General features: G+C 39.4%; 3 protein-coding genes and 1 pseudogene across 3 annotated transcripts; all 4 read right to left on the reverse strand.

Moving 5' to 3' along the window:
- Positions 1–831: 831 nt before the first annotated feature.
- Positions 832–1,720, reverse strand: LOC118774163 (annotated as a pseudogene).
- A 2,819-nt stretch (positions 1,721–4,539) lies between these two features.
- Positions 4,540–10,751, reverse strand: LOC118774164 (olfactory receptor 142-like). Its single transcript, XM_036523319.1, has 4 exons — positions 9,816–10,751; positions 9,046–9,267; positions 8,652–8,707; positions 4,540–4,654 (listed from the first exon to the last, which is right to left on the reverse strand). Exons 1-4 carry the CDS (start codon positions 10,749–10,751, stop codon positions 4,540–4,542), a joined length of 1,329 nt encoding a protein of 442 aa, XP_036379212.1.
- Positions 10,752–18,196: 7,445 nt separating this feature from the next.
- Positions 18,197–19,144, reverse strand: LOC118774165 (olfactory receptor-like protein COR6). Its single transcript, XM_036523320.1, has one exon. The coding sequence runs from the start codon at positions 19,142–19,144 to the stop codon at positions 18,197–18,199; it is 948 nt and encodes a 315-aa protein (XP_036379213.1).
- A 5,255-nt stretch (positions 19,145–24,399) lies between these two features.
- LOC118774166 (olfactory receptor 142-like) lies at positions 24,400–25,347 on the reverse strand. Its single transcript, XM_036523321.1, has one exon. The coding sequence runs from the start codon at positions 25,345–25,347 to the stop codon at positions 24,400–24,402; it is 948 nt and encodes a 315-aa protein (XP_036379214.1).
- Positions 25,348–25,682: the final 335 nt, after the last annotated feature.

Here is a 25,682-nt window from a genome sequence, read left to right on the forward strand (position 1 = left end):
ATCACTGCCTACGCTGAGTCCAACTCCCTTCAGTTCCTGGCTCTCATTGAGACCTGGATTTCTCCTACCAACACTGCTACCCCTGCTGCCCTGTCTTCATCCTACTCCTTCACACACACACCACGGTCTTCAGGCAGAGGAGGGGGCACAGGCCTGCTAGTATCTCCATCTTGGAAATACTGCCTTGCACCCCTCCAGAGCCTCTCTACCACCTCTTTCGAATTCCATGCAATAACCGTCTCTCATACCACTACTACTTCACCATTGTCGTTCTATATCACCTCCCAGGTCCACTCGGTCTCTTTGTCAGGGCTCCCGCCCCTTAGCTGTTGTGTTTTTTGTTTTTTTTTTCCCTGTCCATGTGCTTTTGTTTTCCTTGTGTTCTAGCCCTACCCCGCTCTCCGCCTTGTCTCCGCCCACCTGATTGTCTCCACCTGCCTGCCTGCACACCTGCCTCCCATCACCTAATCAGCCCAGCCCTATATCTACCCTGCTTGTCTCTGTGTTGTTTGCCAGATCGTTTCAGTGTTTCTGCCTGTCTCGTTTCCTGCCTGTTTTTCCTGTTTGGATTTTGCAAGCAGTATATAAGGACCATGAACATCTGATGCCAGTCATCCCCCAGAGTGCTTCAAAACGGGCCCAAGAAATGGAGCAGATGAAGGTACAGATGAAAAAAAATCACTCAACAACACAAAAAAGTCGACCACATCTAAATGCTTCAGGGTTTTTCTGTTCACTCATTGGGTCTTGTTAAGTTGTCTTTACAGTAAACACAAACAGAAAACACAGTTAGATTTAAGACTCCAGACAAATGCATGAAACAGTGTGCTATTACCTCTTTTTTATATTAAAAAGGTCTCTCCCTTTGACTTTAACAGCTCTGAAGGCTCTTTTGCGAACAGCAGTCAGTTTTAATCCATAAATTAAGGGGTTAAAAATAGGTGGGAATACTAGATATAAGGCCAAAAAATTTCGTAGACTACGTGGGAAATCCCTCGATCCATAGCGAGCAAACATTACGTCAAATACTAAAGCAACTGTAAAATTAATTCAGGACAGCAAATGTGGTAGACAGGTATGCATGAATTTGGTTTTGGTCTCTGTAGATTTGATACATGCAATAATCAGTTTACTATAAGAACAAATAATAAGAATTAAAAGAGACACACATGAAATGACTCCAAGAAATCCATAAATATTATTAACGAGAGTAGGCTCACAAGAGAGTTTCACCATAGACCAGAGGTCACAATAGAGTTTGTCAATGTGGGATCCACATAATGACAACCTTTTTGACAACAGAAGTGCTATAGTTGAAGAGACAGTAGGAAAAAGCCAGGAAAACAGGAGCAAGTTTACTAGTTTTGTTTGTCATAACAGAATGATAGTCTAAGGGTCTGCATATTGCCACATACCTGTCATAAGACATCACTGATAATGTAGTAAACTCGCACAGTGCTGATGTGTAGATGACAAAGAATTGCAAGGAGCACCCAACGAAAGATATCACATGCGTGTCAGAGGTTAAATCATACAGGAATTTAGGGTAGAAACCAGTTGTTCCAACCAGCCCGTTAATACACAAACTACATAGGAAAATATACATGGGCTCGTGGAGGGATTTCTCCAGGAGGATTGTTACTATCAAAATCAGATTCAGTATAATTATTAGAAGATACACAGCAAGAGAGAGAGCAAGACATGTTTGTTTGACTGACATTGATTCTTCCAGTTCTGAGAGAGTGAATCCAGTAAGATGAGATATATTGTCCATGAATCTTATTTGTTTTAACAGCAAACAGAGATTGAAAAAGGCACATTATAAAGTCAATATCTGAAATTATATATCGGTTGATTGTTTTCAAACCATGAAGAGTAAATGTTTACCAACATCTTTTAAACAAGGTGTATAATTCATTTTCTCCAGTGCTTTTAATTAAGGTTGTCTTCTTACATTTGATATATGAAGTGTGAATAAAATTAAGCGTGCGATTCTTCTCTGCCATGAGGCTTAATCTGATTTTTAGGTTTTAGCAAAGTTCTTTTGCTTTAAAAGACCTAAATTGGTTTGTTTCTTGATCAGCTTTCTGTTTGTCCATGGAGCATGCCTGTCAAAGACAGAAAGTTGGAGTTTGGAGCACTGATTCTTTGAGTTGTCAAAAGATCCTCTCCACACTGATAAATGTTACTCCAGACTCTGTTGGTAGCTGTGAGGAAGACTGTCCTACACACCAAATGCGACGTACTCTATTTTAGGATTTATGCTCAATCTTTATACTTTCTTTGGTTAATTAGACAAATATTCCTCGGGACTCAGGGCCCTCCAGACACAACTTAACTACTGTACACTTAAAAAAAAGTGTGACACATTTCTTTACGTCCAGAATGGTATTGTTTTGATCGAAGTAGAATGCAAACAGGAAATGTTCTCCACTGACATACAAACAATTTGAAATTAGTACTATTGTTGAAATTACATCATTTAAATTATAAATTGTATATGTGTGTGTGCATGCATCCTGTCCTTTGTTCATGTGTTTGTTCAGTCTTGAGATGCCATGGCTTGTGTGTGTGCGTGCATGCGCACACATGCGTGCACACCAAGCCTGTTTTGTATCTCCCGAGTCTCCAGTAAAGGTAACTATTTTCTTTTGAACAAAACCTCTTGTGTTGCGAGTCATCTCTGCATCCCTTGGGTTCACCCTGCTCCTTGTTACAGTCAAAGGTAAATATTTTAAACCACGTCCCAATCTTAAAACATCCAGATATTATTTGTACTTTTTGGTATTACTTTGTACTTGAGTATAAACAAGATTAAACTGGATAGCAGGAGAGCAAACAAACCACCACGCAGTCTAACATCAAAACTTCCTCATGAGTCACATGACAGTAATGACAACATCACTACCACACTACAGGAACTGCCCAAGGACAAACTTGGCAAAGAATAGGGATACCACATTCTGTAACAGAACACTCCCCATCTGGTATCCACGGATAGCACTATAACCCAAAGAATTAAAGCATCTACATCTACAGAACGTTTAGGGGGAACAAGAGGATCCAGTTCTGAGGTTGGTGTGAGGAACATCTTAGTTCTGTCTTGTTTGGAGACTTGTTCACATGGTGCAAAGAACATAATAAAGTCTGTCATGCCTTGGTTCTTATAAGAATGATTTTGCCAGGCATCATTGTGAAGGAGGTTTGGTGAATGGCTGTTGGATGTGCGTTGGATAGTCCTTGTGTCTCTAATCTGTGTGCGTGGGAGCCTTGGTGACATTTTTGCATTTTTGCATGTATGAGCTAGGAAAGGATTATTTTGATAGGGAGATGTGGAACTACTGCAACGCTTATTAGAGGTGACGCTGTGTTTCTGAGCCCATCATTATGGTATAATTCTGGTGTAGACTGGACATTACTGTGTGATTCTGGGAGTTTGAGAACATAAGTTGAGGTGCGCTGCATGGTACCTTTGGGCTTTTACCGAATATCAGATTTGCAGCTCTGTTTATCACTAATGAAGTCAGCAGTTGCTTCCAGAAATTCTGTTTCAGCTATAGCAGCTGCTGCTTCTTTCTCAGTGGTCAACATTTCCAATGTAGACTCTATATTTGCTTTCTCTAACTTTAGTTTAGTTTCTTTTTCAGCAAATGCAACTCTTTTTGACCACTTCTGCTTTAGCACAAGCTATGGCTGCTGCAGTGCCAGTGGATGACAGTTTCTGTCCAGAGATACCGCTAGGTTTTTGGCAGTTGTGGTTGCCATTACCTTTGCATTGTCAATGCAAATTGAGAGGTTTCTCGTAGAAGACATATTTCCTGGGATATAGACTATCTCAGTCTTGTCAATGTTCAGTTTGAGCTGTTGCTTGTTCATCTGGCCGAAGATATCAGTGAAACATGCAGATATCTCAGGAGTGATGTCCATCTTGGTAGGAAAGAAAATGAACAGCTGTGTATCATCTGCATATGAACGATATGACAAGCCATGTGCTGTTATGACCTCTCCAAGTGTTCTGATGTTGAGAGAGAACAAGGTCCCAGCACTGATCCCTGTGGAACGCCTGTCTTCAGGAACCGGGGTGAGGAGGTGGAGCCCTGCTAGGAGACCTGGTGGGAGAACATGTTGCTATCCTCCTTCCCTGAAGACAGCAGCCAGCTCGTGATCCTGAACATCCACTTTGACAAACCTGAGGCTGCAGACTTTCTTACTTTTCTGGCCTCCTTCGACCTGAAATGCCAGCTGCACCCTAGCGACTCACAAAGTGGTTAACCAGCTGGATCTCATCCCGAATCACAGAAATCTTGTTGTCACTCCTCTACACCTGTCTGATAACTTCTTCATTCAGGATACTGTGTGCCTATCTCCATGTCCACTATCCTCTCCTCCTCTTGTTTCCTTTCATTGCAATGTCTGTCCCTTCTCACCTGCTCATTTTTCCTCCCTGGTCTCCGCCTCCCTCCCCTCTCCCAACCACCTCTCCTCACTTGACATACATGATACCACTGACCTATCACATACTCTATGCTCGTAAACGCCCTAAACTCCTGCCTCATCAGCATCTGCCCTCTCGCCTTCAGGCCAGCACATGCGACACCCTCCAACCCCTGGCTTTCTGAGGTTCTCCATGACCAGCGGACTATGCTCAGGACAGCTGAGAGGAAATGGCACAAATTAAAAGACCCCACTAATCTGAGTAAGTATAAGTCTCTCCTCTACTCTTACTCATCCAAAATCTCCACTGCCAAGGCCGCTTTGTACCAGGACAAGATAAAGAGCACTTCAGACACCCACAAACTGTTCATGAGATTCACCTCTCTCCCCTGTCCCCCTCTGCCTCCACCCACCACCTTTCTGACCGCTGATGACTTCACTACTTTTTCACTAAAAAGGTGGAAGCCATCAACAGTCAGCTCTCCGCTCCACAAACTCACAGCCAGTCTCCACCCACACACAACACATCACTATCTGCATTCTCCCCTATGTCTGAGGCTGACATCTCCAAGCTTCTTCTTTGCAATCGACCCACCACCTGCCTACAAGCCATCTCTCCTGCACTCATGCACAACATCAACACATCACTCACTACTGGCACTTTCCCCACCGCATTTAAGCAGGCTTAGGTAACCGAACTGCTCAAAAAGCACTTCACATGTAGAAAACTACAGACTGATTTCTCTCCTCCCTTTCCTATCTAAAACTCTTGAATGAGTTGCTTTCACCCAGGTTGCCGTTTCCTCTCCCAGAATGACCTCCAATCTGTCTTAAATAACCAACCAATCTGGCTTTAAAATTGGCCACTCTGAGATGGCCAATGTTGTATGTTGTCGATACCCTGCGGTTGGCAAGAACTGCCTCCAGGTCCTCATTCTACTAAACCCTTCTGCTGCCTTTGACACAGTGCATCACCAGATTCTCCTGTCTTCTCTCACTGATCTGGGCATCACTGGTACTGCACTGACTCTACAGCTCAAATCTCTGCCTGTTTGTCAGACATCTCAGTCTGGATGAAGAAGCAGTACCACCTTCAACTGAACCTATCTTAGATGGATGTCCTCGTTATCCCAGCCAGACCCTCAATTCAGATTTACTCTGAACCACATCAGGAAAATCTAAATATGAAAATGCTGCAGGGCTCCTAGTCCAGGCTCTTGTCATCACAAGACTAGACTACTGCAGTGCCCTCTTGGCTGGCCCACCTGCATCCATCATTAAACCTCTGCAGCTGAGTTCAAGGCCTTGCTGCTTACATTCAGAACATCCAACAAAACTGTACCTACTTACCTGAACTCACTACTACAAGTCTATGTTCCCTTCTGGCCACTATGGTCTGTGACCTTGTACCTTGTCTGGCTAACTATTGTGCTCATAATACTGTTGACTTTTTGCTTGTGATGTACTCTGCCTCACTTGTAAGTTGAGATATCATTTCCTCAATTTCAGTGGTCATTCTTGGCCAGTATAGGATGTCTCTTGCTCTAGCTTTACACTTGACCATTCCTAGGTGTGACTCATATATTTTTCTGAGCATTTCTTGCCTGAGTTTTTTTGGGTCAATGAGCTTTTCATCTTTAAACAACACTCCATATGAATAACTGATCTCCTCTCTGAAAGTCCAGTATGGCTGTATTATTTTGTGTACTGCATCCCTTTTCCTTGGCCATCCTCTTGTAGTGGTGTTCTTCAATGTCTGCATTTCCAGATCCTCTGCTGTCATACTTTTGAACACACCTGCTTTTCTTCTGTCATGGATAGCTGGTGTGCAATGCAGTTTATTACCAGGTCCTCCTCCAACAAATCCTCTTCTGTTTCTCTGAGGTAAGCACGGCTTAAAGCATCAGCAATGTGGAGTTCTCTGCCTGGCTTGTATAGAACCTTGAGACTATATTTTTGTAGTCTTAGCAGCATTCTCTGCAGCCTCATTGGAGCCTGGTGGAGAGGTTTTTTTAAGACACTCTTCAGTGGCTTGTGATTACTTTTCACTTCAGTCTCTTTGCCATAAACATACTGATGGGATTTCTCACACCCGTATATTATGCCGAGCAATTCTTTTTCTATCTGCGCATACCTGCCCTGGCAGTCAGTGAGTGCATGTGATACGTACGCAACAGACTTGCCCTTCTGCAGTATGACTGCGCCAATGCCTTCTGAGCTTGCATCTACTGATAGCGTTGCAGGCTTGTTGACGTCATAAAATCAAAGATGCAAACTCCTCAACTTTCGCCGCTTTGAGATCAAAATAGGTCACCTATGAGATTTGTGCAGATCCAAGGAGAAATTGTTGTGAGGGGTCCAAACCTTCTGTTTGGACTGCATTTTTTTCCCACCCTCATTCTGTGAAGACCCGCCCCTACTCTGCCTCTGATTGGCTCTGACCCTGATATTCTTACCCTAAGCATCTCACTCCTAACCAACGGAGGCAAGGAGTATTAGCCAATCAGAGAAAAAAAAAAACAACAGAAAGGCCTGTGCATGCTGTTCGGAAGGCAGGTGACTTTGTAGTCACTGCCTTAGTAGGCAGCAGCTTAATGATGTAGCCTGCTAGTAATGATGCTACTACCAAAAAATGAGTGGGAGAATACACAATTGAATAATATATTAATATTATAATGGGCAATATTATCATTTAGGGTTTTATCCTTTCAGTTATTTTAAAATGTAATTTTGTTTGGTGCCTGTGAAGCTTAGTGTGAATGCGTTGTGTCAATACTGCGCTTGTTTGATGAAGACGGTGATGTGGGAGTAAACGTAAGTCTCGTGTGACGTATTCAAACTTCAAAGGGCATTCCAAACACAATTTCTTCCGTTGCCTTCTGAGATACTGTACCTTACAGGTTAATGCTAACTAGCCGCAGAAGAATCCGCTAACCTTGATCACTGTGGAGTCTAGCTTGCCAAACCTTTCTGCCTGAGCCATCCAGCTACGACGAAACGTTTTGCCCTACAATGTTTAATAAAATTCGGCAGGATTACTACTTAGCTAGCTAGCTAGCTACGCAATAAAATCAGACGTGCCACAGAACCACTGTGCATGTAAGCTAGCTTGCTATTAGCATCACCCAGTCATCATTTTCAGATGATTCACAGCCTGATAATTTATATTACAGCTTAATTTACTATTTACAGGTTGTTAATTTCTATTATTTTTGTGTTTGTTTCTATTTGGGGAAACCCCGTATTACACTACATTTACCGTATCCCGCAGTATATGTGCAAACCCGGTATTTTATACGGGCAAACTGTATAGGTTGACAACTAGGGTTGCCACCTTTGATTCGTGAAAAACCGGGACACTTGGACCTTTTTGGGGGGGGGGGGGGGGGGGATTAAGCCATATTTGTAAATACACTATTTTAACAGTTGTAGGACTCCCTATTGCCTCTGTTACCTATATTCATCCTGACGCAGACACACTCCCTGACGCAGACGCACTCACTGACGCAGTTGCTCACTCTGGACTCCTTTGTCTGCTGCTGTCCTTTCCTACATTAAATAGATTTTTTACTTTAAAACATATTCTGTCTAATTGTAATCTACTATAAAATCTAATCATATGTCCAAAGGTCTACTCCCTTTAGAAATGAAAACATGATTATAATCTATTATAATACATCTAAACAACTATATAACTTAATGAATTTGGACAACCTAACACTGACATTTCTCCTCTTTTTCACACTTACTTTATTGCCACAATCCGTAGATAAGTAGCTGTGGCCATGAAGCACTCCGTGGTATACACTGCTAAGCTCCACTGTTGTTATCCTGCCTTCCTCTGGTGAACCTTTTTTTGTCATAAAAGTTAAAATGACTAGATTTTTTGCGTTTGCTTAATACAAAACTCTGGTGCTTCTTTGTTATTGTATGATTTCCAGTGCTGTTTTTCCTTCATATTTAACTGAAATTTTGGCTGGACACAAAACACAACTGGCAGAGAACGGGTCTCCTTGGGTGGGCCTTACCCATTCAGAAAAGTTTTCTCTTTTTGACCAGTCTGAGTTGTACATCGTTTTTTCTTTGATGCTGGTGTCTCGTCTGATTTTGTTTTGTCGTCCTCCTCATCTGTCTCTCCCCCCATTTCACAAAACCGACAAAATAAATAGAAAGTTAAAAAATAATAATAATAGCGTTACCTCTAGCTAGCAACTGACCTCACGGTGGGGTCGTGGATGTGGATGCGCGCGGCAGACCGACAGCCTGGCAGTTGCTAGGCAATAAGGTAAGCTTTCGTATTTCCGCTACCAATCAAATAAAAGTATAGACATGGCCAATCATCGCTGTGTTTTACCTGTTTTTACCCATTTACGGGCACAGGATTGGATGTATAAACATAACCAGGAAGAAAACAGAATAGCAGTAGAAGGAAACCAAATGAGGTTTTATCTGAAACTGTGAAATTCTAAAATCTAAAAAAATTCTAAAAAACTGGGACAATTCGTGTCCCGGGAAAGATTATTAATTTTCCAGGACAGTCGCTCAAAAAAAAGGACAATCCTGGCAAAACTGTTTGTCCTCTGGTGTTGGTAGCTGAACAACTGCTCTCACCTTCTCCTTGTCCAGTTTGAATCCATTAGCACTGAGAATGTGGCCTATGTATTTGATTTCTGTCATTCTGATTTTGCATTTGTTTCTGTTTAACTTTAGGTTGTTTTCTCTGACCCTCTCCAGCAGCTTCACTAACCTGTGATCATGCTGTTTTGGTGAGTCTCCCCATGCCAGCAGGTCATCAATGATGTAGCAGCATCGCTTTAGTTTGTTGTCAGAGATCTACCATAAGATTCGGCAGCCTGTGGCATTTTTCACGGGTTAACTGGTATCCAAGTACTGAACTGAAGAGCAAAGATTCTCTTTTGTCAAAATATGTAGTATGCTTATGCTACAGTAATTAAGTCTGTATACAGGACTTGGTGAATTCAATTTCTTGAGGCTTTTTTTTGCTGTGTCCCATTTATGTGCCATTTATGTGGCACCACACTCAACTAAATATTATATTGCATGTTGTGAGTGAGTTCAAAATTATCCCTGACACTTGATATCTGGCAAGCAGTGGATAAGGACCATGAACATCTGATGCCAGTCATCTCCCAGAATACCTAAAAATTGGGCCAACAATTAGTGATGGTGAAGGCACAAATGAAAGCAAATCACACCCATTAAACAAAAAAGAGCCGACCACCAGGATATGATTTAAAGGTTTTTCTGCCTATTCATTGGGTCATGTTAACAAGTTCTCTTTACAGTAAACACAAACACAAAACACAGATTTAAGACTTCAGACAAGTGCATGAAACAGTGTGCTATTACATTTTTTTTACACTGAAAAGGTCTCTTCCTTTGACTGAAGACACAGCTCTGAAGGCTCTTTTGCGAACCACAGTCAGTTTTAATCCATAAATTAAGGGGTTAAAAACAGGTGGGATTAATAGAAATTCTAAGGACATGAAGTTGCGTAGACTTTGTGGGAAATCCTTTGATCCATATCGACCATAAATTACGTCAAATAATAAAGCAATTGTGAAATTAATTAAAGACAGCAAATGAGGCACACAGGTATGCATAAACTTGGATTTGTTCTCTGTAGATTTGACACACGCAATAATCAACTTACCATAAGACCAAATAATAAGAATTACAAGGGACACATATGCTATGGTTCCAATACCTCCATAAATATTATAAGTGATGGTAGGCTCACAAGAAAGCTTTACTATAGACCAGTTGTCACAATAGAGTTTGTCAATGTGGGATCCACATAATGACAGCTGGTTTGTCAACAGAAGTACTATAGTTGAAGAGAGAGCAGGTAAAAGCCAGGAAAACATGAGCAATTTTCCTACAGTTTTGTTTGTCATAACAGAGTGATAGTCTAAGGGTCTGCATATTGCCACATACCTGTCATAAGACATCACTGATAACGTTGTAAACTCACACATTGCCGAGGTATAAATCACAAAGAATTGCAAGGAGCACCCACCGAAAGATATCACATGTGTATCAGAGATTAAATCATACAGGAATTTAGGGTAGAAACCAGTTGTTCCAAATAGTCCATTAATACACAGACTACACACGAAAATATACATGGGCTCATGGAGGGATTTCTCCAGCAAGATTGTCAGTATCAAAATCAGATTCAGTATAATTATTAAAAGATACACAGCAAGAGAGAGAGCAAGACATGTTTGTCTGACTGACATTGATTCTTCCAGCTGAGAGAGAGTGAATCCAGTAAAATGAGATATATTGTCCATAAATGGTCTTCTTTGGTTCAACAGCAAACAGAGATTGAAAAAGACACATTGTAAAGTCAGTACCTGAAATTGTATATTGATTGATTATATTCAAACCACGAAGAGTAAATATTTACCAACATATTTTCCACGAGGTGTAGAATTCCTTTTCTCCAGTGCTTTTAATTAAGGTAGTCTTCTTACATTTAATATATGAATGATGAGTATGTTTAAGAGTGCAATTCTTCTCTGCTATGAGGCCTAATTTGATTTTTAGGTTTTAGCTAAGTGCTTTTGCTCTATAAGGCCTAAATGGTTTGTTTTTTGGTTAGCTTTTTGTTTGTCAGTGGAGCGGATCTGTCAAGGACAGTTGTAATCTGGATGGATAAGACAAAAAAAATATTGTTTTGATTAAAGCATCATGCAATCATGAAATGTTCCCCATGTTTTACATGCTAGCAGAGTAATTCATTTTTAATGAATCATACTGATATACATCAGAGCCAGCTCTGACCAATTTGGTGCCCTAGGCAAGATTTTAGCTGGTGCCCCTTGCATCGCAGCCAGTTCCACCACCACGGTTAATTGTGGTTTTAAACCATTCTTTATGGTCAGAACATGACAAACACTTGCCAAACAGCAGAACATTCAAAACAATTATAATGATAAAATCTTTTTTTAACATCAAAATATGTATGAGTAAAATTAAGTAAAATCCTTTTTCAGTCCTTTTTCCTCAACAAAATAAATATCTTAATAGAAAAATTAAGTGCTGCAGTGTGATACAGCACACATGTAAGATGGCTCAAACTGCAAAGCTTAAAAGTGTTTTAAAGGATAATGTTGATAAATAAAGCAATAACTAGACAAAGAAATCTTAATTCTGGTCAGCACGCCAAACTCTATGTACAGATGGGTTGAAACATTTTGTAAGTGTTTTAGCTGACAATGTAAACAAAGTAAATAGACAAAAGAAAAATCTCAACTGTGGTCAGTGTCTTCTGTACAAGTTTTAAACAAGCAAAGCCATTACCTTACAAGTTATGGGCAAGAAAGACAAGTCTGTCTACAGTCTCAGGTTTTAAAGCTGCTGTGTGACAGCTGATAAGCTTCTTGAATCCCTCATTTTCGACAGTGCTAATGGGAAGCATGTCTTTTGCAATGCAATAAGCAATTGCATTTGTGATGTCTTTGTGCCTTTTCGTTTTTTTGTTGTAAGGCTGGAAAGTACCGATACGATTGTTTGCTGCTGGGTAGTCGCACTGGGTACTGGCCTAGTGCTTGTCGAGGGTCCACTAACACTCGTTTGGGACTGTAATTTCTTACTTTCTGCGTGTTCTAACAGGTGATATTATTTCAAATGATGAAGCAGGTTTGTGGTGTTGCCTGTCTTTGATGGCACATGTCTTCAGCACAGTTTGCAGTGCACGCTGCTCTGTTTTTTGTCGGATAGTAAATAGCCGAAATATCTCCAAACTACTGAAGCTGAGTGACCTTTCTTGTTGACAATGTCTTTGTCCTTCGAGCTGCTCACGGGCACTGCTTTTTCTTCGGTGTCACTTACTTTGCTTATGCCGTTCCAACTACAAGCCTGTCAGCCACTGTGTCTGTAATAGGGATGTGCATCTCCATCACTGAGGCCGATGCGATACACATCTTGATGCATTGCCAACGATCTGATACATTAAAGATACATATGAAGCAACTACTAATGCGATAGGATATGATTCACCCCTATTGCGATGCAGTGCGATTCGACACGATTTGATTCAACACAATGCAATTCAACACGATACGATGCGACACAGAAGAATATGATGCTATGCAATTCAATATGGTACAGATCATAAATTAGTCGTGCTGCTTGTGAAGATACTTTATAGCGGCACGGCATATTTTGCAAATTGCATGCGTGTTGTCAAATTGTATTTCTAACATTTCAACAACTTATTAGTTTAGATTCAACAATTCAACTGTTTCACTCTGTCTGTTGATGTTTACTAGATTATCTATAGAGTATATGTAATGATTCATGAATATACCCACATATTCTCAGAATAAGTTAGTTGAATTTCAACAACTCACTCAGCCTATGGTATACAAATATTCAACAAACAATTAGTGAACCATTTCATTAATCTTTGTTGAATATTCTAATATTCAACAATGTAGATACAAACATTCAACAAAAAACCGTTTCATTAATTGTTGTTCTAATTCTAAAGCTCAACTAATGTCAATATTATATATATATATATGAATGTGTTTAAGTTATTTCTTTTATCCATGTTGAACATGAGTAAGTTTTCTGTTGCATGTTCCTACACTGGTTGTGGTAAATGTTTTTTTTTTCATGTAGTTAATAAATTCATCTGTATCTGTAACATATTCATCTGTACATGCAAACTCAGGAGATAGACAGGGCGTCCAGCAACAGGAAGGTTGTTGGTTCAATCCCGATTCCTCCTGACCCTGTCGAATTGTCTTTGAGCAAGACACTGAACCCCAAACTGCTCCCAGTGTGCAGGTTGGGGCCTTGCATGGTAGCCTCCACCATCAGTGTGAGTGTGTGTGTGTGTGAATAGGTGAGTGTGAGGCATGGAATTGTAAAGCGCTTTGAGTGCTCAGAGTAGAAGAAACACTATATAAATGCAGTCCATTTGCCATTTACTTAACCAGAATACTGTGGACTACTGGCTTATTCACATATGTAGAACATTCATACACCTTATCTTTTATCCCAGCATTTCAACTGCATATGTAAACATGAAGTTGATTCTCACTTGCATAACCAGTTAATTTCTGTAAATTTTCCCTTAGCCTACCAAAGTAAAGTGAAAGATAGCTGAGAATCTATAAATTCAGCAACATATAAATAGGTATGGAAAGTGATTCTCACTTGCTTAACCAGTTAGCATCTGAAGATTTTCATTTGGACTACCAAAGTAAAGTGAAAACTAACTGAGAGTCTGCAAACTCAACAACATATTAATAGATATGGAAGTTGACTATCACTTGCATAACCAGTTAGCATCTCTAGATGTTCATTTGGACTACCTAAGTAAAGTGAAGACTAGCTGAGATTCTACAGGCTACTTAAAAGCACTCTAAGAAAACTTTCACTTTACAAATACACTAGAAACACAATATTACATAAAACAGTTTTTATTTCTTTTATACCTTGGCACTGACAAACTCTTCACCCTTACCAAAATTTGAATCAAAAACCACAATGAAAATAATTAGTAAACAAAAGACAAGATTGCCTTATCAACTTTATCATGTATAAAACGGCAAACTTAAAACATTTATCTTAACATTTAACGAGCAAACAAAAACATTTATCGGCCTTATTGTGCATAAAACGGCAATAATTCTCTTTTTTTCTTCAACTCCATTATCTTCATTTGAAGATCATTGACAATTTCAGCAGCACATTTAGCTGCAAGTTGGCTAATGGTACAATCATCTTCTGCCACTCCGATGGGGATGCTTTTGTCAACGATGTACAGCTCAGCAATGGGTGCTGTGGCAGTTACATCATTCCAGGACACACCTGCCTTCTTGAATGCCTTTGTCATGTTGTAGCCCTTCTGCACCATTCCCAAGATTTTCTTGTAGTGTCGCACAACATCGTGAATGCTGGTAAAATGTTAAGGAAACAATCATACTGCTGTGCATTCACAGACATAGTAGTAGAAACTTGACCAGTGTGTGCACTGCAGGGCTAAACAATTACAGGAACATGCCAGCTTTTTGGGAAATTAGCTTATTTGCTGTCTACCCCAGAGTTAGATAAGAGGACACATACCATTCTCTTCTCTGTGCATGCAATAACCCAGTCTGACACCCACACCATTGGCCTAGGTTAGCATAATTCACTGGAAGTGGGTACCACCAGCAAGCCTATAGATTCCAAAAGTGACAAAATAGACCTAACAACTCCAAAATGTTCCTGTCTACATGTTGTGACGGCAAATAAGACGACAAATAAGCTAATTTCCCAGGGTGTCTACAGGTATAAACAAGTTAAATGTTAAATTTTAAGACCCTTTTAATACCATTTTAAATGAAATTTAATGCCAAATCTGTGATAGAATGTCACATCGATTTCCGGATTATATATTGTGATCCCAACTTGCGAGTTATATTGTTTATTTTAATTGTTTCAAGCTAATTTTTACGTCATTTAATTTTTTAAAATCTTATATGCTGGTACAACCACGGGCTAAAAACTACACGTCCCATGAAACCATGGAGCTTTCTCATTCCCGCTCTCTGGCCATGCTAGCTAGAGTGCGGCTAATCATTACTATCAGCTAATGCTATAGCAGCTAACTTGCGAGCTCGTCTCTAGCAGTCATTCCTGTCAGCAATAGCAAGCTCATCGTTAGCAGCAGTGGTGTCGCTTAACCATATTCTCTTCTTCTTTAAGGATGAGACCCGAAGTTTTCAGCACGGCGAAAACCATTTTAAATCAGGGCGTGCAGAGGAATTCAGTTGTTTTGAGGGCCATATCACCGGTTTGGTCAGGGCGAGCATGAGGTCTAGACCTACAGGATGTCGGTGTGTGTAGGCCAGTGTAACGTTAGGTAGCACAGCTAACCATCTAGCTAGCTAGCAAAGTCAGGTTACCAAATAGCTCACAATTTTGAATGATGAAAAACGCCCGAACCCTTTGAGACATATCTACAGAGTCAGAAACACTTTGGTGATTAAGCAAAAAGATAATTCTTCTTACACGTGATTTAGGCACTCGACTTGAGTGAAAATGCACATTTAATTAGCTACATTTGATAGACGTCTCTCTGATGGTGTGCTTACAGAGATAACATTCACAGTTTCCATAATGTAAAACTATGCCGTGGGGCATTTTGGAAACCTGAAAAATTTGCAGTCTGGGACAAAGCACTGAACCATTTTATAACAACTACGTTTTTTTGTTAGCTGGCTAACTACTAACTGCCGTCGTCTTTGCTACTGTGTCTTCCACTAGCAAACCACACTCAACTAAATATTATATTGCATGTTGTGAGTGAGTTCAAAATTATCCCTGACACTTGATGTCTGGCAAACAGTATATAAGGACCATGAACATCTCATGCCAGTCATCTCCCAGAATGCCTAAAAATTGGGCCAACAATTAGTGATGGTGAAGGTACAAATGAAAGCAAATCACACCCATTTAAACAACAAAGAGCTGACAATCAGGATATGTTTTAAAGGTTTTTCTTTCTGTTCATTGGGTCATGTTAACAAGATGTCTTTACAGTAAACACAAAAAGAAAACACAGATTTAAGACTCCAGAGTCAATATCTGAAGCAAGGCTGGATTATGGACCGGGCCAGTGGGGCCAGTGCCCCGCGGCCTCGGACTGCCAGGGGGCCTTCAAGACCCAGGCCCAAGACTTCCAAAGGAAGTTGAACACCAGGGCCCTCAGTGCGCAAAGTGCAAGCTGACCACTAGGCCCCTGTGTGCTTATAATGTGAGCTGACCACTACTGCCCCCAGACCCCTCGGCGCTTACAATGTGAGGGCCCCCAGACCCCTTGGTGTTTAAAACGTAAGCTGACCACTAGGGCCGCTGGGCCCGTCAGTGCTTACAGTGTGAGGGCCCCCAGGCCCCTTGGTGTTTAAACAGTAAGTTGACCACTAGGTCCCCTAGGCCGCTAGGGTTGAAAGCGTGATCTGACCACCAGGGCGCCTGGGCCACACAGCACTTGCATAGACACCAACATAGGAAAGCGAGGGGGGGGGGGGGGGTGCTTAAGGTTGTCTTTGTACATCTAATATATTAACTATGAACAAGGTTAAGAGTGCAATTGTTCTCTGCTATGAGGCCTAATTTGATTTTTCGGTTTTAGCAAAATTCTTTTCCTTTAAAAGGCGTAAATTGGTTTGTTTTTTCGATTAACTTTCTGTTTGTCCATGGAGCATCTCTGTCAAAGACAGACCGTTGGAGTTTGGAGCAGTGATTATTTGAGTTGTCAAAACATCCTCTCCTCACTGATGAATGTTACTCCAGACTCTGTTGGTAGCCATGAGAAAGACTGTCCTCCATGCCAAATGTGACTGAGGACTCCTCTATCTGAGGAGTTATGCTGTCAGTTTTTATATTTTCTTCAGTTTATTAGCTGAATATCCCTCAAGTTAACTACTGTGCACCTAAAAATGTGGAGCATTTCTTTACACCTAAAATGATATTTTATTACAGTGATAAAAATGACATTATTTCAATGATAAAATACTCACAGGTGCAACAGAATGCTGCAGGTCACACTGTGGCTAAAATCAATGATTTATGTTAATGTTTTGATGTGAAAGTTATACTGTATGTTGACATCATTGACAGGATGAACTACCCAATTAGTTTTAAAATTGATTGTGAAGGAAGCATAAATGTGATGACAGATTTATTTTTTATTCCAAGTAGTCCCAAGCTTTTAATGTGATTTCAATTTAGAACTGCAGATAGGAAAAACCTTTCAAAGAGGCCTCTCCAACAAAGTTACAGTATTTTCCTACTTACCCATTACAGCATAGCAGTAGTTTCAAAATATATGATTGGTGGAGAAATTATTGCCTCTACAAATGGTACAGTTTTGTTCATCTGGATGCTATGGAACCTTTCTCATTGTAAGATGTGTTACACAATTCATGTAAATAAAAACAATCCCTTAACTATATCGTACTTTGTATAATTTTGTCTGTTACAGTCAAAAAAACCTGCAACTTTGTAGATTTTGAGCCACAGTATTTGAGCCAGTATGTGAGCCACATTGGGAGCATGAGTAGGTGAAGGATGGGAAGTACAGAACTTCTAGCCATAAGATTACTTTGTTTTTTATTAAATGCAAATAAATGTTCATGGGAAGTTTGTTTTCATCTTGTATAATGTTAATCATTCTGTGGAGCCGACATTGCAGAAATCATCTTTCTAACTAGCTACATTTCTCTCATGTAATTACATCGCTCTGAAAAATATGTCTGTATGGTAAAACAATAATTGCATCATTGCACAGGTATGTACTACCAAGCCAACAAGCAGTTCACAGACACAGGTAAGTAAAACTTTTATAACCTTTATTAAAAGAGATTCATAGATTACAGTAGCAGATAACAGATAATACCGATTGTTTTGAAGATCACAAATGTTATTTCTCTTTGGAGCCACCACAACCATTCTACCACTCTGATCCCCCCTCCCCCAAACACCCCTCCCCAAAAGGAGACGTCCATGCTACAGGTACGTGCACTGATGCACACACGTTTCACACACATTACAGGTTTGCGTCTGGCTAGTGTAAATTTCTCACCATCACAATCTCATTCAGCAGGGTGCAGAACACCAGTTTCTGTCTTAGGGCATTCATTGGGACATGTTTACAAGTTGTCTTTACAGTAAACACAATAACAAACCACAGTAAAAATTAAGACTCCACACAAGTGCATGAAAATGGGTGCTATTACCTCATTTTTATATTAAAAAGGTCCATCCCTTTGACTTTAACAGCTCTGAAGGCTCTTTTGCGAACCTCAGTCAATTTTAATCCATAAATTAAGGGGTTAAAAACAGGTGGGATTATCAGAAATTCTAAAGCCATGAAATTCCGTAGACTTTGTGGGAAATCCTTTGATGCATATCGAACATACATTACGTCAAATAATAAAGCAATCGTGAAATTAATTAAGGACAGCAAGTGTGGCAGACAGGTATGCATAAATTTGATTTTGCTTTCTGTGGATTTCACACATGCGATGATCAATTTAATATAAGAAGCAATAATAAGAATTACAAGAGAGACATACAGAGCAAGTCCAAAAAAACCATAACTATTATTATTGATAGTGGGTCCACAAGACAGCTTCACCATGGACAAGTTGTCACAATAGAGTTTGTCAATGTGGGATCCACATAATGACAACTGGTTTGTTAACAGAAGTGCTGTAGATGTAGAGAACACGGGTAATAGCCAGGAAAACAGAAGTAATTTCATGAGAGTGTTGTTTGTCATAACAGAGTGATAGTCTAAGGGTCTGCAGATTGCCACATACCTGTCATAAGACATCACTGTTAATGTTGTGAACTCACACATTGCTGAGGTATAAATCACAAAGAACTGCAAGGAGCATCCACCGTAAGATATCACATGCGTGTCAGAGATTAAGTCATACATGAATTTGGGGTAGAAACCAGTTGTTCCAAACAAGCCGTTAATACACAGACTACACAGGAAAATATACATGGGCTCATGGAGGGATTTCTCCAATAGGATTGTTGCTATCAAAATCCCATTCAATAGAATTATGAGAAAATACACAGCAAGAGCAAGAGTGAAATATGTATGTCTGACTAACATTGAGTCTTCCAGTTCTGAGAGAGTGAATACAGTAAAATGAGATATATTGTCCATAAATGGTCTTCTTTGTTTCAACAGCAAACACAGATTGAAAAAGGCACATTGTAAAGTCAATATCTGAAATTGTATATCGGTTGATTGTATTCAAACCATGAAGAGTAAATATTTACTAACATATTTTCCACGAGGTGTACATTTCCTTTTCTCCAGTGCTTTTAAATTATGGTTGTCTTCTTACATTTTATATATTAACTATGAACAAGGTTAAGAGTGCAATTATTCTCTGCTATGAGGCCTAATTTTCAGGTTTTAGCAAAGTTCTTTTGCTTTAAAAGACCTAAATTGGTTTGTTTCTTGATCAGCTTTCTGTTTGTCCATGGAGCATGTCTGTCAAAGACAGACAGTTAGAGTTTGGAGCAGTGATTCTTTGAGTTGTCAAAAGATCCTCTCCACACTGATAAATGTTTCTCCAGACTCTGTTGGTAGCTGTGAGGAAGACTGTCCTCCATGCCAAATGTGACAGACTCTATCTGAGGAGTTATGCTCTCAGTTTTTATACTTTCTTCTGTTTATTAGCTGAATATCCCTCAAGACTCAGGGCCCTCCAGACACAAGTTAACTACTGTGCACCTAAAAAAATGTGGAGCATTTCTTTAAGCCCAAAATGATATTGGTTTGATTGCACTTATTTGGAAGTCGCTCTGGAAAAGAGCATCTGCTAAATGATGTAATGTCATGTAATGTTATGATTGAAGCAGCATGCAAGCATAGAATGTTCCCTAAGTTTTAAATGCTAGCAGAGTAATTAATTTTTAATTTTTAATGAATTATACTGATATACGTACAACATCATAATCAAACATGCAGTAGCTACAGAGACATATCAATTTGAGATAATTATTACAGTGACAAAAATGACATTATATAAATGACAAAATACTCGCAGGTGCAACAGAGTGCTGCAGGTCACACTGTGGCTAAAATCAATGATTTGTGTAAATGTTTTGATGTGAAAGTTATACTGTATGTTGACATCATTGACAGGATGAACTACCCAATTAGTTTTAAAATTGATTATGAAGGAAGCATAAATGTGATGACAGATTTATTTTTTTTATTCCAAGTAGTCCCCAGCTTTTCCTGTGATTTCAGTTTAGAGCTGCAGATAGGAAAAGCCTTTCAAAGAGGCCTCTGTGAAAAAATTACAGTTTTTACCTACTTACCCTATTACAGAATGTCAATAGTTTAAAAATATATGGTTGTTATTGCCTCTACAAATGTTACAGTTTTGCTCATCTGGATGTTATAGAACCTTTCCAGTTATTTGTACACAAGTCACATAAGTGAAAATAATCCCTTAACTGCAGCGTACTGTGCAGGGCTGCACCTGACTCAGAACTTTGTCAGTCAAATTGGATTTGGCTGTTCAATACAAAGATTCAAGTATTTGTTCCTTTTTTCATACAGACCAGCAGTTCTTTAACTTTTTGGCGACCCCCCAAAAAACATTGGTGAAGTCTTGCTACCCCCTTCTTTCCCAAACCACTGATTTGACAGCATACTGTCATGGCTGACCTCCCTCAAGTGTTAACCACTGCATAAAACGGAAAGCAGAAGCTTAGACGTAAAGTAAGGGTTTATTGTTCACAACAAGAAGTGCAATGCAAAAAACATAACCTATGCGGTCTGTGTACAGCTGTTCATAGCTGTACAGCTGACAGCACCAAATGCCCGCCCATAATTTTTTGCGTCCTCTGACGGTAGAGACGGTCTTTAGAAATGTAGTTATGTTTTTGGAAATGTAGCCCACTTGCTATTTTTAAACAATAGTTTGTTAGCTAGTTACTACTTTACTAACTATCTAGCTGTCTAATGTTTCTTCGTCGTATGTCTACACATTTGACATATTATGTGATATTTACATTTATGTGACCGTGTGGTCTAAATCTTAGATAGCTTAGCGTTAATGGTGTGCACAGGCTACCTTGTCAGATCCGTTAGCTGATGTACCTGTGCATATCTCATGACATGTTGCTAGCTAATGTTTGTGCACTTTGTCTTGCGTTACTGCAATGCTAGATCAAAGCAAATGAGATGCCTAATGTTTTCAGTGCTATATGTCACAGTTAGTTACAGCTAAACCACTGGTTGCATTTTCTGATGAGTGTCTACACTATCGAAATATGCTACAAGTTGTTTTATGGTGGTATAATTTTCTTCTAAGGTCATTTTAGATTATTATTTTTTTTTTATCATTTTAGATATTTTAAATATGATAAGTATAATATCATGTTGGCAGCATTTTCTGACAAGATACATTTGTTGTCTACTAAAAATGGTACGCAACCAAGGGTAGGCTACCTGCGGTAGTATAGTTATCGCACGTTCACACTGGGAGCAGCGAGAGTGTCAAATTTTGCTCTGGCTGCCCTGCCAACAACATTGTCGAAGAAGTGGATGCTCTGACCTAGATGAAATGGGCGGCTACAAGTTCTTTCAGAATGCTTGGCCTTGCAAACATTATTTCAAGGGGCCGCAAAGCAAACAAACGTGTCGACCGGTATCTTTGTGCCGACTGACCACAAGTAGGGTATAAATTAACCTCATTAAATCTTTTAAATGTGAAGGTAAGACATTGATCAATGAAAGACATAAATTAACAATTATAATTACATGTTTGGTAACAACATAAACTACTTAAAAGTGATTTGTGTGGTGTGACTTTTGTGTTTATGCTAAGTGCAAAGTCAAATTTCAACATGCAGTTTACAGGACACGTTTACTAGTCTTGGTCTTTAATTAACATTAACGTTAATTTGTGTGTAGCCTACGTTAAAGTAAATAATAGGAAAACCCGCCATTGGCAATTATCAACCTCTCCTCCATTGTATTTCGGAAATGTTTGGTGGGAACAAAAGTTTACACGGCTGTGTTCTGTAGAATTCTCTAGAGCGGAGCATAACCAAGTCCAATTGGTTGCCACTGAACCGCATCATAGCTCATTACCATTAAAGTTGCCCGAACTTCAACTTTATTCTGACGCCCAAGACGCGCTGCCAACGGTAATGCCGCTGCTCACCTCCGAGAGGCGCTGGCTCACATAGAAAATGAATGACTTCCGGTCGCTTTGACGCTCTCGCTGCTCCTGGTGTGAACATATGGTTAGGGTAGCAAACATCGATGGCTGCAGATAGGACATTTCAACAAGGTAGGGCAAAACGACAGAACACCCAAATTATTTATGAAAATCAAATCAAAGTTAGTTATCTTACACTGACTTTACTAACGTTTGACTTATCAAAATGTGCTTCCTATCCCTAAAGCTACTGTTTCTATAACACGTCAAAATCATGTGAAAGTTGCTGCCTTCCGGTAGCATTTTTTTGACAATGTAGCAATAGTGTATACACTACGCTATAAACTCCTGTGACCGGTAGCAAAATCTGATGAGGACGCAAAAAATGGCAGAACACCTGTCCATTTCTTTCTCTTGGAGGAACAGTATGGAAACACTCTCAGTTGTGCATCTAGGCTACTGAATAATTTAAAAAACGATAGATTTAAATTTTAAAAACTTTAATTTAAAAAAAAAAAAAAAACTTGTTTAATACATTCAGACAGAAAATCATCCCACAACCCCTCCATTTTTTGGCGACCCCCTGAGGGGTCGCGCCTCCCAGTTTAAGAACTGCTGATATAGACTATCTGGCAATCAGCAAATCCATTGGCCCCAGTTTAAGAACTGCTGATAAAGACTATCTGGCAATCAGAAAATCCATTGGCATGAGTTTCAGTGATGATTTCGACCACATTAACATAGTTAAATGCAACAGAGTCAGGGGAACGTATTTTTGAGTATTTAACCCTTTCGCGCGTACAGTCACATTGGTGTGATTTGCCATTTAGCGCATATGTTGAAACAGATGTGATTAGAACACTAGATTGGAAAAATTCTAGCTAATTTTAGCTTTGAGGAAACAGTGATTTAACGTTGACAATATAGCAAATGCTAACTGAAAACTATGAGAAGCTTAATAACGCTAATGAAAACATAATGAACCATGTGAAGTAACATGCGCGCTACATAGCATAAAAAATAAGTTACATGTGAAAGGGTTAAATTAGCCTTGTAAATAGACTTATTGCCTGCATTATATGCATAGTAAATCTGCCCAGATAATTGCAGAATGGCCGCATAGCAATTGCAATTTACCTGTTTCAAGTAGTTTGCCGTGTTCGATGTTGTTGAATGATAAGCAAATTCTTGCATCCAGAGTTTGCATTTAACTTTGTTAGGGTTGTCCTTTAAAAGTTCAAAATGCCGCCATACTTTAGACTTCTTCTGAGACATAGTTGTAGCTAGCATAGTTTACCAACCACTCCACCTCAGGTTTCAGCTTCTCTCATCAGTTAACCACCAGAGCATGTTGTCACATGGATTTTTTTTTTTTTAGCAAGCTAGCCTAAACATAAAGTGAAAGTATATTTATCATTCCCCCTATTTATAATCCCTCATTGAAATGTTATCCCTGTACATTTTTGTAAGCTTCTATCTGTTTTATCCTGTTATTGTAATGCACACTGACTGACAAGAAAAAAAAACAAAACTCAAACAAAAAAAACACTGCTCAACTTGAAGAATCTCAGTCGATTGACGGGTCTCTGACAGATGATTTGACTCGTCGACTTTCAGGGGGCAGCCCTAGTACTGTGTACAGTTTTGTCTGTGTTACAATAACAAAACCCTGCAACATCATAGATAATTTCCCAGATTATGTGAGCCATGCTGAGCGCATGACTAGGTGAAGGATGGGAAGTGGACAACTTCTAGCCATAAGATTACTTTGTTTTTCATTGAAGGCAAACAAATATTCATGGGAGGTGTGTTTTGACATTGTATGTTAATCTTTCTGTGGAGTCTAAATTGCAGATATCATGCTGCTGCCAAGCTATGCTTCTCTTATATAGTTATAACACTGAAAATATTTCCGTAAGGTAAAACAATAATTTCACCATTGCACAGGCATCTGCTACCAGGCCACCAAGCGGTTCGCAGACACAGAGATAAATAAAACTTTAACAGCCTTTATTACAAGCAATTTTTACATCATAATAGCAGATAACAGATGACACCAATTGTTTTGAAGCTCACAAATTATTTCTCTTGCGGCCACCCTGTCATTATGCCACTCTGATCCCCCCTCCCCCAAACCCCCCTCCCCAAAGGGAACTGCACACGCTACAGGTTCTTGCACTGATGCACACACATTTCACACACATTACGGGTTTGTATATGGCTAGTGTACTTTTTATCTCATTTTTACATTGAAAAGGTCTGTCCCTTTGACTTTAACAGCTCTGAAAACTCTTTTGCGAACAGCAGTCAGTTTTAATCCATAAATTAAGGGGTTAAAAATAGGTGGGATTATCAGAAATTCTAAGGCCAAAAAATTGCGTATACTCCTTGGGAAATCCCTTGATCCATATCGAGCATATATTATGTCAAAGACTAAAGCAACTGTGAAATTAGCTAGGGACAGCAAATGAGGCACACAGGTATGCATAAATTTGTTTTTGTTCTCTGTAGAATTCATACATGCAGTAATCAATTTACTATAAGAACAAATAATAAGAATTACAACAGAAACATACACAATGATTCCAATAAATGTATAAATATTATTAATGACAGCAGGCTCACAAGAAAGCTTTACTATAGACCAGTTGTCACAATAGAGTTTGTCAATGTGGGATCCACATAATGACAACCGGTTTGTCAACACAAGTGCTATAGTTAATGAGGCAGCAGGCAAAAGCCAGGAAAACAGGAGCAATTTTACTACAATTTTGTCTGTCATAACAGAGTGATAGTCTAAGGGTCTGCATATTGCCACATACCTGTCATAAGACATCACTGATAACGTTGTAAACTCACACAGTACCGAGGTATAAATCACAAAGAATTGCAAGTAGCACCCACCAAAAGATATCACATGTGTATCAGAGATTAAATCATACAGGAATTTAGGGTAGAAACCAGTTGTTCCAAACAGTCCATTAATACACAGATTACACAGGAAGATATACATGGGCTCATGGAGGGATTTCTCCAGGAGGATTGTTACTATCAAAATCAAATTCAGTATAATTATGAGAAGATACACAGCAAGAGAGAGAGCAAGACATGTTTGTTTGACTGACATTGATTCTTCCAGCTGAGAGAGAGTGAACACAGTAAAATGAGATATATTGTCCATAAATGGTCTTCTTTGGTTCAACAGCAAACAGAAACTGAAAAAACAACCATTATAAACTGAACACTTGAAATTGTATATTGGTCGACTGAATTAAAACCATGAAGAGCATACTTTCCACAAGGTGTAAAGCCTTTTCTTCTGTGCTCTTAAGGTTGTCTCATAGTATTTAACATATTATGCATGAATAAATACAGTTGTAATTTGATGCTTCTTTGAGCTTTGAGCTGGATCCTCTCCTCAGTGATGAATGTTACTCCAGACTCTGGGTAACTCCAAATGTGACATGCTCTCAGTTTTTATACCTTCTTCTGTTTATTAGCTGAATATCCCTCAAT

The sequence above is a fragment of the Megalops cyprinoides genome, chromosome 3, assembly GCF_013368585.1.
Source record: "Megalops cyprinoides isolate fMegCyp1 chromosome 3, fMegCyp1.pri, whole genome shotgun sequence".
Taxonomy (NCBI): Eukaryota; Metazoa; Chordata; class Actinopteri; order Elopiformes; family Megalopidae; genus Megalops; species Megalops cyprinoides.